The 12,173-nt window shown below is 43.3% G+C and overlaps 1 protein-coding gene across 1 annotated transcript; it reads left to right on the plus strand.

The window, feature by feature from the left end:
* Positions 1–1,243: 1,243 nt before the first annotated feature.
* Positions 1,244–11,551, plus strand: LOC147642368 (uncharacterized). Its single transcript, XM_086805701.1, has 3 exons — positions 1,244–1,267; positions 1,343–1,553; positions 10,833–11,551. Exons 2-3 carry the CDS (start codon positions 1,372–1,374, stop codon positions 11,017–11,019), a joined length of 369 nt encoding a protein of 122 aa, XP_086661827.1. The 5' UTR covers positions 1,244–1,267; positions 1,343–1,371; the 3' UTR covers positions 11,020–11,551.
* The last annotated feature ends 622 nt before the right edge of the window (positions 11,552–12,173 follow it).

A 12,173-nucleotide genomic window follows, 5' to 3' on the forward strand; every position in this document is an offset into this window, starting at 1 on the left:
ATTGGATATCACAGGGGTCTCCTTCCACATGTCCAGAGCATGGGGTAGGGGAGATTTCCCTCGATTTTAGGGATTTCATGCACTTTTCCTCTAAAAACTTGATTCCACCACACATGTATAAAGGCCCATTAGTTTTTAAGTACAATTGAGCTTGAGAAGGCACATCCTTATTCCACACTTTAACTAATAAGCATGCAACACATCAAAAGTACAAAATGGAGGGTCAACATGCTTAAGGGCTTTACACCTCACAATGCCTACTATCCTTGCTTTAAGGGGAGCCATTGTATTAGCATGATGTGTGTGGTATGCTACAAAGCCTAAACTTTAGCTTTTCGTAGTTAGTTACATGCTGAATCCATCTTTTACTTCTTGATTTTGTAGAGAAATATTGATAAGGAGACACTTTCAAGGGAAATCACATGCTTATGTTGTTGGGCCCAACCTACGTTTATTGGCTGCTCATTTTTTCAATGTGAGAAAAAGGCCAAATAAGGGACCTTGATTACTTTGCACATTGTTTGGGCTTTGTGATGCGTAAGCGGGTGCCTTAACAATGCTTCCAACACCTCCCAAAAGAGTGTCTTTTCGCATGCTCGAAATTGGGGCCCTTGATAATGGGCATCTACGTATTGTGTAAAGCCCCTTATTTTGGTGGTCTCTGTATTATAGGGCCATAAGATACTGGTGAGTGCTAGGACATATAGTTTGGCTTCATCAGCACGCCCAACCCCGCTCCTTGTAAAAGCCACCAACAATTCTTAAGGAGAGTGTGCTATTCAAGGGGCCACCCCATTGTTTATGGGCCATATACATTACTCCTTTTTTTTAAATGTTTAACTTGCAAGTGTTGTGCATCACAGAAGAGGGTAGGGAAGGAAATGCCATATGGACAAGGATTGACCTCATGACCTTTTTGAATGCGGCGTTTTCCCTAAACCATCTATCATAACGTAGGGTTCGGGAAAAGACACGTTTGCTTTATCCTAGAGCCTACTCAACTTCTTAAAAATCTGTCTCATCTTGAAAGGAGAAGGACAAACGTATCTTCCGAATCGTTAATAAATCGTAATAATTGGATGAAACTATGAAGAAAATGCTTCTTCAAAATTACCTTTTCCCATGGTGGAAGATTCATGTTAGGTTCCCAACACCGGTATGTTCATCCGTTAGGTTCACTCAAAAATGTTTCCAGAATACTGCCACGTTAAAGTGCACACGTGTACCCTGCAATCCGAGTGCCCGGATTGGCGTCCGGCCGACCTAGGTGTGTAAAGACCTAAGTCTGTAGCTAGGTTAAACAGCACATTCTTTAAGACGTCTCCTGAATCTGCCTGTGCAGATATATCTTTTTGGCTCAAGCAGGGAGCGATGGGCACTTACCTTAAGCAGCTCGGCAGCAAGGCGAACGTGGCTTCCGAGTTCCTCAACAAACATGGATCCGCCTACTACAAGAACCTGCTCGAGACCAACAAGCAATACATTGCACAGGAGCCCACCGTCCAGAAGTGCCAGGAGCTCTCCAAGCAGCTTTTCTACACGCGCCTTGCCAGGTAACCCCACTTTACATGCTTTGGGAGGGACAAGCCGTTCTTGTTTTTGGTGACTGCGCTCTCAGAAGCCAGAATTGGGGTAAGATGGCATGTGTTAGGGCAACATTGTACGCATTAGGTTTAGGTTGAATTAGGGGATTTAGGATCGGATTGGATCCGTTCTGGCATTTATAATTGGTTGTGGTATTGAGGCTGTCATGGGCATGGGGTTAGGTCATCAGTCTAGGGTTGTGTGTTATGAAATTAGGGAAGGATTTTGTACAGCGTAGCAACGATTTGAGATGGCAAAAGGAAGAGCTTCTGTTTTGACATTCGTGCTAGATATTTGTGGGTTGTTGGGACAAAAGGGTGCGTAAAGTTGAAGTTTGTAAAAAAGGGTCTTTAATTAATTGCACGTGCCGCCTAAATTTAATCGAAGAACTAAATACAACTGATAAGCTTACTAGTGAAAATAGTGCCCCTTAAGACACAATGTAATCGGCAACTTGATCATAAGCTTTGTTGAGGAGTAGAATTTTGAGAAATGTGAGTCTTACGTTGAGAGCGTTGTAGAGATTGCTCATTGGGCAAGGTTAACGGCTTGTAAAGTCTGTTTTGATTTCGTAGTCTGTCAGTGCATGATATCAAACCTGCTGGCATTAAGTTTGACATTTGTCTTGACATTTATTGCATCATCTCGGACCAGCATCTAAGGGACTTCTAAAACAATCAGTTGAGCTTTCTTTAACATTTTGTGCTAGCACATTCCAGGTTTTGAGTTGGCACCCCAATGTGGGTGCAGATACAAGGTCTACAATTTCATTTTGTTAAATTTCACTGTTTTGTGCATCCTTTTGCAGCTGCAGAAGTTGCTTCATCTTTATTTTGCTTCTGTAGCATCACCTACAAAGTACAAATTGTTGTGACATCTCTTTCACATAGTTCTTTGTTTCGGCATATGGAGTTTTTTTTCTCAAACTGCCTAGAGCTGTCAAAATGAGTCAAATTTGTTCAATACAGGCATAATCGGAGCACAATGTTGTACAATCTTTCTGTCTGTTAGCTTTGAAGCTCTAGATTCTAAAAAATGCGATCTTGGCATGCCTTTTAGCTTTCCAAAATTTAAAGCTGCTGCTTCTCTTATTCTGATGGTATTGTTGCACATTATGCCATAGTTATGTCTCCTCACTTTCAGCCTTTGCAAGGAGTACTTCTCTTAACTTTCCTACATACCTTCTTCACCAAGCCTGGTCTCCCTCTGCTGCATTTGGAGTTAGTACCTCCCTTCATAATTTCTCCTTCTCCAATCCCTGCCCGGTCCCATCTTCTTCCACAAGCCTACCAGCAGCCGGGTCTTCCCTCCTTCCCTTCTCTGTGTCTTCTGTAATTACAAGTGGACTCTGAGGGTAGTCTTACCTTATGTAAGCCTTTCAAGATCTACTCAATGAGCTCTTCATGGGGTTTTGTCTGCTTCAGAAGACCTTACACCTCAGACTCCTTGTATCTGTTTGTTCCCTCAAATCCTCAGAGAACTTATGCTTTGTCCCAAGTGGTCATCTGGCTGAAGTGTAAAGATGTGGCAAAAAATTGTATGTGAAGGAATGCAGCAAACAATGCTAAGCAAGCAGTGAAGAATGAGGGAGGCAAGCTAGCTATATATATGCCATCATGAAGGCACCCGACTAGGGAAAGATCCTCCACGACTAGGAAAAAAGTGCCCTAAGACTCCATAAAATGGGGATAAAATATGGGTAAAATAAGTGAGGGGTGATCAGCCCCTCTAGCTAACATGGTCAGTCCTAAGGGCTAAAATAGGACACCAAACAAGAAGCCAACAAGAAGGAGATGATGTCTAACACCCCCTCTCAGTGCATGATGCTGAGTGAACTCCAAGAAGCTAGAGACGCTATCCTCGATCAAAGATGAAAGACTGTAGAAACAGGTACCAAGAAAGCTCCACAAGCAATCTCCTGAGCAACTCAGCTACAAAAGCAACAGAACAAGCTGCCAGGTGTATCGCTCCTTTGGAAGAAAACAACCATGTAGGTTGTGACGTGCTGTGTGACTGCTCCCTACAGGAGGCCTACAGAACGGAAGACAATATACACATATTTAGAACACTTAATCTAATTGATATTAATCAATGGAACAACATAAGCAACACAAATATTGGAAATACTGAAAAATACAAATGACACCAGTATTGGGACCGGAAAGCCCCCCCCCCCAACCCCCCCCTCAATACTTATTGTATTTCTTGGAGTATTTATATTTGTACAAGTGTCACGGGCCTGAAAGTCCAGATTTCTCCACTAGGGAGCGAAAACAATCGAACAGATCTGGTTCAAGTCGATGAAGAAAGTGTTGGTCGGAGTAGCCTCAAATCACAGGCTCATTCCCACCTTCACTGGGTGCACACTTGCCTTTCACTGGTCTTCTGGGACTGTGCACAAACGGGCACGTCTGTACTAACGCAGGCAACAATGTTACACTGTGGTGGGGACGTATCCCGGTTCTCCCAATTAAGCTTTGTACCTGGTTTTTTCTCATATCCTCTTGACCTTCATTGGCTCCTCTATAGGTGAGGGCGCGGTCAGGGCAATCATGGGAGAAACCACTTCCCAATGATCTTCTAAAGTGTATGCAACTGGAGAAGAAACTTGCCTACACAAAGCTTGAAATAACAGCATTTACCAAGTCAATAATCAGCACTCCATGGTACACTGGGGGCATCCCTGTCCAGTGTACTGGCATGACATAACAGGCAGACACGCAAACAAGTCATGCAAAAATAAATTTATGCATGCAGGCATAAATGCATGTGTACAAATAATGAACGAAATCTCCCTTTCATGAAACTTGTACAAGAGGTTCTTGTCGGGCACAAAACTGGCGTGACAGATATAAATAAATATGTCCTGGTCTTCTTATGGAGTGACAGTCCCATAAGTAAGACACCATCCTAGCCATACACGGGTGGCACCGACAGGCTCTCGTCCATACAACATGAAGCAAGTCACACACGGATGGCACGAAACTGGTTCTCGTCCATGTGATGCGGCACTGGTCACACATGGGTGGCACTGATCTGGCTCCCGTCCATGTGACACCATAAGACTGGCCCTTTCACATGGGACCATTGGCTTGGCCATATGTGAACATGGCACAAATTTGGCCGCTCTATGGAGTGACAGTCCCATAGAAGTGGCTCCAGAAATGGAGATGGACCAAATGGTGACATGTTGCTCCAAATAATGGTTTCAAACCGAAGTGTAAGAACGCTCCCCGAAGTCAAATGTCGTGTTTCCAGCCTAGAGAAGGTATGAGAAACGACATAACCAACCGAGATCAGATCCTGTAGATAATCAATCTTGGGAGGAGCAGGTTGATCCTCACTGGAAACCTCCGAAGAAAGAGTCAATCTGCTCCAACTCTGTACCAAGAGTAGCCAAATGCTATACAAAAGCATCCTCTAAAAAAGTCAGCATCGCAAGATGTAAAGACTCTGAATAAAAGATGGGTCCATTTGCTCAAACTCCGTACCATGAGTTGCCCAATGCTGAACATAAGCACACGCCACTGAGGTGGGCATCGCAAGATGAAAGGACTCCACATTCCCCTCTGAAAAAAAATGTCGTCGGATTGGTACAAGACCAACGTGATTCTGATCCAAATCCAAAAAACTCTGGAAGTACCACTGTGCCCCAAGCACGGTTAGCAACCACAGATCCAAAGCATCCCAATGGGTCCAAAAGCCCATCCTCCAAAACAACAAACTTGCACACCGCATCAAACTGGCAGGGGGAGGGGCATCCTCAGAAGCATCGTAAAGAGAGGCAGAGGTAAGACTCCTCACAATGAGGAAGGGAAGCAGGAATATAAACTGCAATGGTAACAAGATTCCAAGAATCAGCAACAAACAAGTGATCCATGGGAAAGGATCACACGTCACGAGCAAAACACCCTCCTTTCTTTGCAAACATTGCAAAGAACATAGGCTCGGACAAAATAAACTTTGCTCAAGATCTCTGAAAAGATCAATACTCTCCTCCAAAATCATAGAAGAAAGTCGCCACAGAAGAAAACGCTACAAAACTGATGAGGAAACACCTGTAGAAGAAAACGGAGCAAACTAGGTGCTGTTGCCCTGAAAACAGTGCAGCCGACAGGTGAAGGGCGTTCTCAGAAGGTCAAATCCTGATATGGATGACCACGGGCTGCAGAGAAAAAACGCTTGGAAGAAGCCAGTCGACTAGCGGCAACCCGAGAGAAAAAAACGCAGATCTGTCCATATGTAGAAAATGCAGCCAAGAGGGAGAGGAGGGAGCATCCAACACTGTAGATCACCGGCGCTCTGATACCATGATAGAATGTGCAGCGGAAGAAGGGAAAGTGGAAACACAGGAGAGAGAGTGATAGCCAGATGGAGAGGAAACACATGTGAGACCTTGCTCTCAATATCATCATCCAAAGGAATACATGTCCCGAGCAAGAGGGGAGGAAACCTCGTATGTGAGGGACTACAACAAACAATGCTAAGCAAGCAGTGAATGAGAGAGGCAAGCCAGCCATAGTCACAAGGGACGGGGGACGATGATGGGGGACGGGGACGGGGACGGGGACGGGGACGGAACGGGGGACGGCCATAAGTAGGGAACGGGGACGGGGGAGGGAACGACACTCAAAAAATACTTTTTTATTTTTATTTTTCTACTCTCCACTTATTCTACTTTGGAAGTACATCAAAATGAGCACAAATTTACACTAAAATGGTAAGCTTTTGAGTCATATTAATAATTAAGTAGATACAAAATGAGTCATGACTCAAGAGTCAGGACTCAGGAGTCAGGACTAAGCCTTAAGGAGGCAAAATACATGGACGGACTCAAATGAGTCAATGACAAAAAAGTGCTGAAGACCAGAGGCTAGAGGCTAGAGGCTAGAGCTAAGTAGTAAGGCCCATGAATCATGATCCATGAATGATCATCCACGTGAAGTGCTCGTCTCATGGTCATGGGTAGCTTGTGCCAAAGAAGCATCAAGCTCATCCTTAGTCTCATCCTCACTGGCATGTTGCTCCTGCACCTCATCCTCTTGTTGCTCTTCTTGTTGACTCATCTCCCACTCGGTGACGGAATCTGCCTTCTTGGTCACGCTCTTGCAAAGCATTCGCAAGTTCACGCTGACGAAGACAAGGTCATTGGCATGCTCTACCCAGTGTCGGTTCCTCTTCCTAGAGGCAATGTGGCTGTAGGTACTCCAAAGTTGCTCCAAGCAAGAGGAGCTGACGGCCTGGCTAAGTATGCGGATGGCAAGCTGCTGCAGCTCCGGTCCATCTGAACCAAAGTCCTCCCACCATAGAGCAGCACCAACTTTGGAGCGGTCAACTTGTGCATCATGAGAGCCATAGGAGCCATGAAATGACCTGTACATCGAAAGCTGGTCCTTGATCTTGCGCCCACCGATACATTAGGCACAAGACGATCCAAGATGATCCTCCATCCAGCGCTCACCTCCCGGTCGCTCTCATGCTTGTTGCCTTGGAATTCTGGGTCCACCACATAAGCTGCTGCATGCAATGGAGAGTAGTAGGAATTCCACCTTCCTAGACACAAGGCATGGATCTCCTCGTATCTGTCTTTGTCAGGCACGAAGTCTTTCAACTTCTCTATCATGCGATCCATGGCCTCGTAGACCTTGCCTATGCATGGTTGCATAGCGTCTACAATCCTCAATAGGTGGACTATGGGCCTCACCATAGCATCTGTGGTCTTCACACGCTCCCACCAAGAGGCGTCATCCGCCCGTAGCCTACACTCTTGGCCAGTGTTTGAATGGGACTCTTGCATGGCGACAAACTCGTCGCTAAGGAAAAGCCCCCTCAAAGCACCGTTACAATCCTCTAACCGGCCCAACATGAGAAAGTTGTAGGCAAACCGATCCCGATCCACCACATGACTCCATTGTAGAGGCTTGAGTTCCTCTCCCTATCGTCGCGGGATCCATGGCCACTCATGGTGTCCTTCTTGTCGCTTCGACCGCTTTGTAGACGCTAAGCCTCCGTCCCCTCCGTCCCCTGTGACTATGAAGCCAGCTATATATATGCCAACATGGCAGCCGACTAGGGAAAAGATCCTCCATGACTAGGAAAAAAGTGCCCTAAGACTCCATAAAATGGGGATAAAATATGGGTAAAACAAGTGAGGGGTGACCAGCCCCTCTAGCTAACATGGTCAACCCTAAGGGCTAAAATAGGACACCAAACAAGAAGCCAGCAACAAGGAGATGTCTAACAAGGTACAGTAGAGATGATATTATGCGATCTCAAAATGCTGTATTTTTTACTCGAATTGCTTGGTGGTAAGGTTTGAAGCAATAAACTCTTCCAAAGTATGGATTTTCTGCATATCTATACCATCATCTCCGATCTCAAAATGCTGTATTTTTTACTCGAATTGCTCGGTGGTAAGGTTTGAAGCGATAAGCTCTTCCAAAGTATGGATTTTCTGCATATCTACACTTGATTGGTAGAATGGTTGTAGTCCGGATTCAAATTTTCTCCTTTTTGGGCCCACTAATGTGCATTAATGGTGAGACCTCCAAGTAGATCTTCCAAAAATTTGAAACATAGGCATGCACTAATTCATTGTCCTTGAGGTTCTTACACTCCTTGAGGTTCTTGATCATCTTGGTCTTGACCATCAATTTCGCGAGGTTCTCGATCTTCTTGATCTTGGCCATTGGCTTCCCTCTCAGCTTCTCGTTCTTGTAGCCTGCGGCTGCAAGTCTTCCCTCAGGATTTGATCCTGGTGATGCACTATTGCCATTTCCAGCTGGGCTCGGCTGCCTGCGTCGATAGCGCTGTGATCTTGCCTCACCATCCATTTTCCATGCACCACAATTTCTCTAGCAGTCATGCATCACCACTTATCTTCTTGCAAAACTAATGCAAAACTCGAGTGTTTTACCTCTTATCTCACAATGGCCAAAAAGTATTGCTGCCTAGTCAGGCCTAATACTTCAGTGGTTCTGGACCACCTGGCTAGCTCCTTTGAGCTGCACCATATGACTGCGCGCAATGCGATAAGAAGACATTAAGTGCGCAGTACCTGATTGCGTGAGGTACAGATGCAAGAAGAGGCAGTGGAGGTCTGGATCTTTTATTCAATGAGCCGTCTAGACTGAGTCTGGTCCGGATGTGGTATGTCACAGAGCAAAACACACAGAAGGGACGATTCCCAGTATGAGAGTAACAGAGTTCATATTCATTTAGATGACATGGTAGAGCCTTGAACCATACAATAACTAGCATCTTGCGTCATGAACTTCACTATTCTGGACTGCAGACATACATACACCCACACACAAACAAGAGTCTTCCCTCCTCTCTATTCAAGTACTACCTGTCAGCCCTAGGGCTGTTACAAGAAATACTACTATTAATGATAGTTCTGTTGAAGCAAGGCACCAACTGGCAGGTAGCCGGTATAGTCCACAGAATGCATTAGAAGTTAATGCACATCAAAAATGTCCACATCAAGTCCTGATGCAAACAGTCATTGTAATTATTCATATATAACAGAGAAGCTGAAATGGAAGTCTTATATCTTCTCATGTGCATTTTCAGTTTTATGCATCTATTTAGCACTAGTCAGAGTTAATTGCATTGTTAATCAAGCAGACTTTTGCTCAGCATGTAACAAGTGTAAACAATAGTTTCATCAAACAAAGACAGCAATTTTTTATGTAATTAGCAGTAATTGCGGTGTTAATGTTACACGCTTCCGCTTAGCATGTTACAAGTGTAAACCATAGCTGCTTGAAACAAAAAGGGTTGATGTGTATGCGATGGAAATGGTTGATGGTAATGGCTAGGAATTGGCAAGTCTTTAGCATTATATAGTATACATGAAAGGTAAAATTGTGAAGTTTCGTCCAAGTTGCAGCCAGTTAATATTGTGTTAATTCTTTCTATCTTTAGTGGTGCATATGCCCTATCAACTACCTTTTTGTTGTAATAATTCTCTCTATTCGTTATGATCCTTAGTGCTAGGCTTCATTATGGCTAAGTCTACCCTGTATCTCCGGAGCTCTGACAGAAACTCAGGACACAGACCTTTGTATAAATGTATGCTCTTATGTGTATGTGTGTGGAGCATATATTAATACCAAGTTGTACACCCACTATTAGTGGGATGTTGTCGTACCTAGTCTATACTATCCATGATGGAGTCGATGGTTTATTTTCTTGTCGATGACTACCATGAGGTTATAAATTGCATTTTCATATTAGGTGAAAGGTAAAATTGTAAAATTAAATAGGATTGAATTTTAAAAAAAAGAGGGACATGAGAAATGTGGGGTGGATCACAATGTGGAGGAGATGTTGAGGAACCTCTGAAAAATAAATAAATTCAAACCTTTCAAGGAAAATTTGTGGGGGAATTTTGAGAGAGAAGATTTGGAAATAAAAACGGTGACTTGAGTGAAACAGTGTTTTTTTATTTTTGGCTAGAAAATGGAGCATTCCTGATACTATGCTTAAAGATGGTTCATTTCTTTTTCCAGTTTTTTCCACTCTTTTGCATTTTGACTTTTTGTGTTGCTTTTTGGGTCTACAGTCGTGGGAATCAAGTGACCGGACTCAAAACAATCCTTAATAGAGAGCTTCCATTTGACTCTGATGTTCTATGAGTTGACATTATTGGTGCACACACTGTTTCTCATAAGTTGCAATAGGCATGTCTTCTGATAGGGTGAAGCCTATTTTTAAAAATTATGGGGAAATCTGTGTATTTGTTATAATCCTTCCAATTAGAAAGCTTATGGATATTGCTGGAGGTTGCATCCTGAAGGGTGAGGGATGATTGGCTGTTGGATTGATGAAGCCGACTTTGGTGAGTTGATGAAATTGTCTAGGCATAGAAGTACCTTGAAAGGTGTCTCTGACTGGGGAGAGAGGAGTTGCAGCTTTGTTAAGGTGCCTAGCTTATAAGGGTGAAGGCCAACAGCTCCTTTTGAATGTTGGATTGCTGTGAAGGATCAAATTTGAGGACATGTACACAGGTCACTTGTTTCAGTGATGGACTGAATTGAAGATAAACCATGATTCTGTTGCTGAAGGAAAATGGATGGTGCATGCGATAGGTGCAATAGTATGCATTTTGTTAAAATTCTCCTTTTTAAAGTATAGTTCGTTCGCCCAATTTGTTCCTCCCATGCAGTTTGTGGTAAATAAATGTTTTGTAGATTTCATTCCATTCTTTTTGGAGTTTCACCAGCATTTCCTCATGTCTGCAGCATACCTGGTCGATATGAGACTTTCTGGAAGGAAGTGGATTGTGTGAAGAACATGATCAAGAAAAGACAGGATGTGACTGTTGAAGACATTGGTGTGGCATTCCTGTTCACAGCTGAGTGTTATGCATGGTTCTGTGTTGGTGAGATAGTCGGGCGCGGCTTCACTTTGACAGGATATTATCCTTGAAATCTAGTTGGGACTACTGCAGCTCAGAAAGCTCAGGTTTTCCGCTGATGGTACAAGGGCATTTTCAGCCATTCTTTTTTTGCCTGGAACTTGCCTGTTCTGGTCATTAACAAGACACAGAATTTTGGTGCTTGAGTCTGCACCATGAGGAATTTGAAAAAAAAATTAGATGTACTTTTCGAGGGCCGCTTTTCAAACTCTTCAAGTAACCCGGCATTTCTTTAGAGTTAATAAGTGACTGAAGTCTGTACTAAGTTTTGCTTGCCTCTCCCAAGGGCATGCAACCTGACAATTGAATCTTGTCCGTACAACCTTACAATTGAATCTTGTCTGTTCTGCAGCGTCTAGCTGTATGAAAACAGGCAGCAAAATATTCAGTGAACCTGAGTGTTTCCGTATTTATTGGGTGAAATTATTTCATAACACGGAGGTGCCAAAGACCAGGCATGCTTGGTTGGTTGAGTTGGTTTTTCCGAAAAATTTCTAAAATTACTTTTCCTCACCTGTGCAATATACAAGACTATATGCAATGCACGAGGTTGTTATCTTCGTTCAAATTTAAATCCTTTTGGAAAAGAAAATCTTTTTAAGGGCTTCTGCCCATGAGATTTGGCAAAATTTGATAACCTGCAGAAGACGTTTTGGGTTGGCTTCTTCTCAGGTGGAATCGTGATCACCAAAGTTCATATGGCAATGCTAACATGCAGGTCCAACATTGATCCCTTAATTTAGATCCATACACGAGTGACACCACAATGTGGACTTGGAACTCAGAAGGGTGCTGTCTTAACAAATGTCACAGGAACATTTGGATGTTCAAACAATGTGTGCTTTGAAACTGCAGTTGTTACTGTGTCTCGAGAATGAGGTTAAGTTAAAACGATTTCTTACAGCTATGTTGAGATGGTTGTCTACTGAAAAACAGGTCTGAGTGCTGTAAGAAGAAGTTGAATACTTGATATTCTGTGCTCGAATGTATAATGAGGTATGCAAATCCTTGAGTATGACTAAATGACATGGCCCAATATGTTGAATGTATGAATTTGAAATGCTGATTGATGAAGTAGGTTTTGTTTTTTATTTTGTCAATTTGCATGATGATTTATTAGTCATGTCTCTATCTATGAGTAACATTTTGAAATTCAGGTTTGGGA

The sequence above is a fragment of the Cibotium barometz genome, chromosome 1 (genome assembly GCF_041138505.1).
Source record: "Cibotium barometz isolate CiBa-2024 chromosome 1, ASM4113850v1, whole genome shotgun sequence".
In the NCBI taxonomy this organism is placed as follows: domain Eukaryota; kingdom Viridiplantae; phylum Streptophyta; class Polypodiopsida; order Cyatheales; family Cibotiaceae; genus Cibotium; species Cibotium barometz.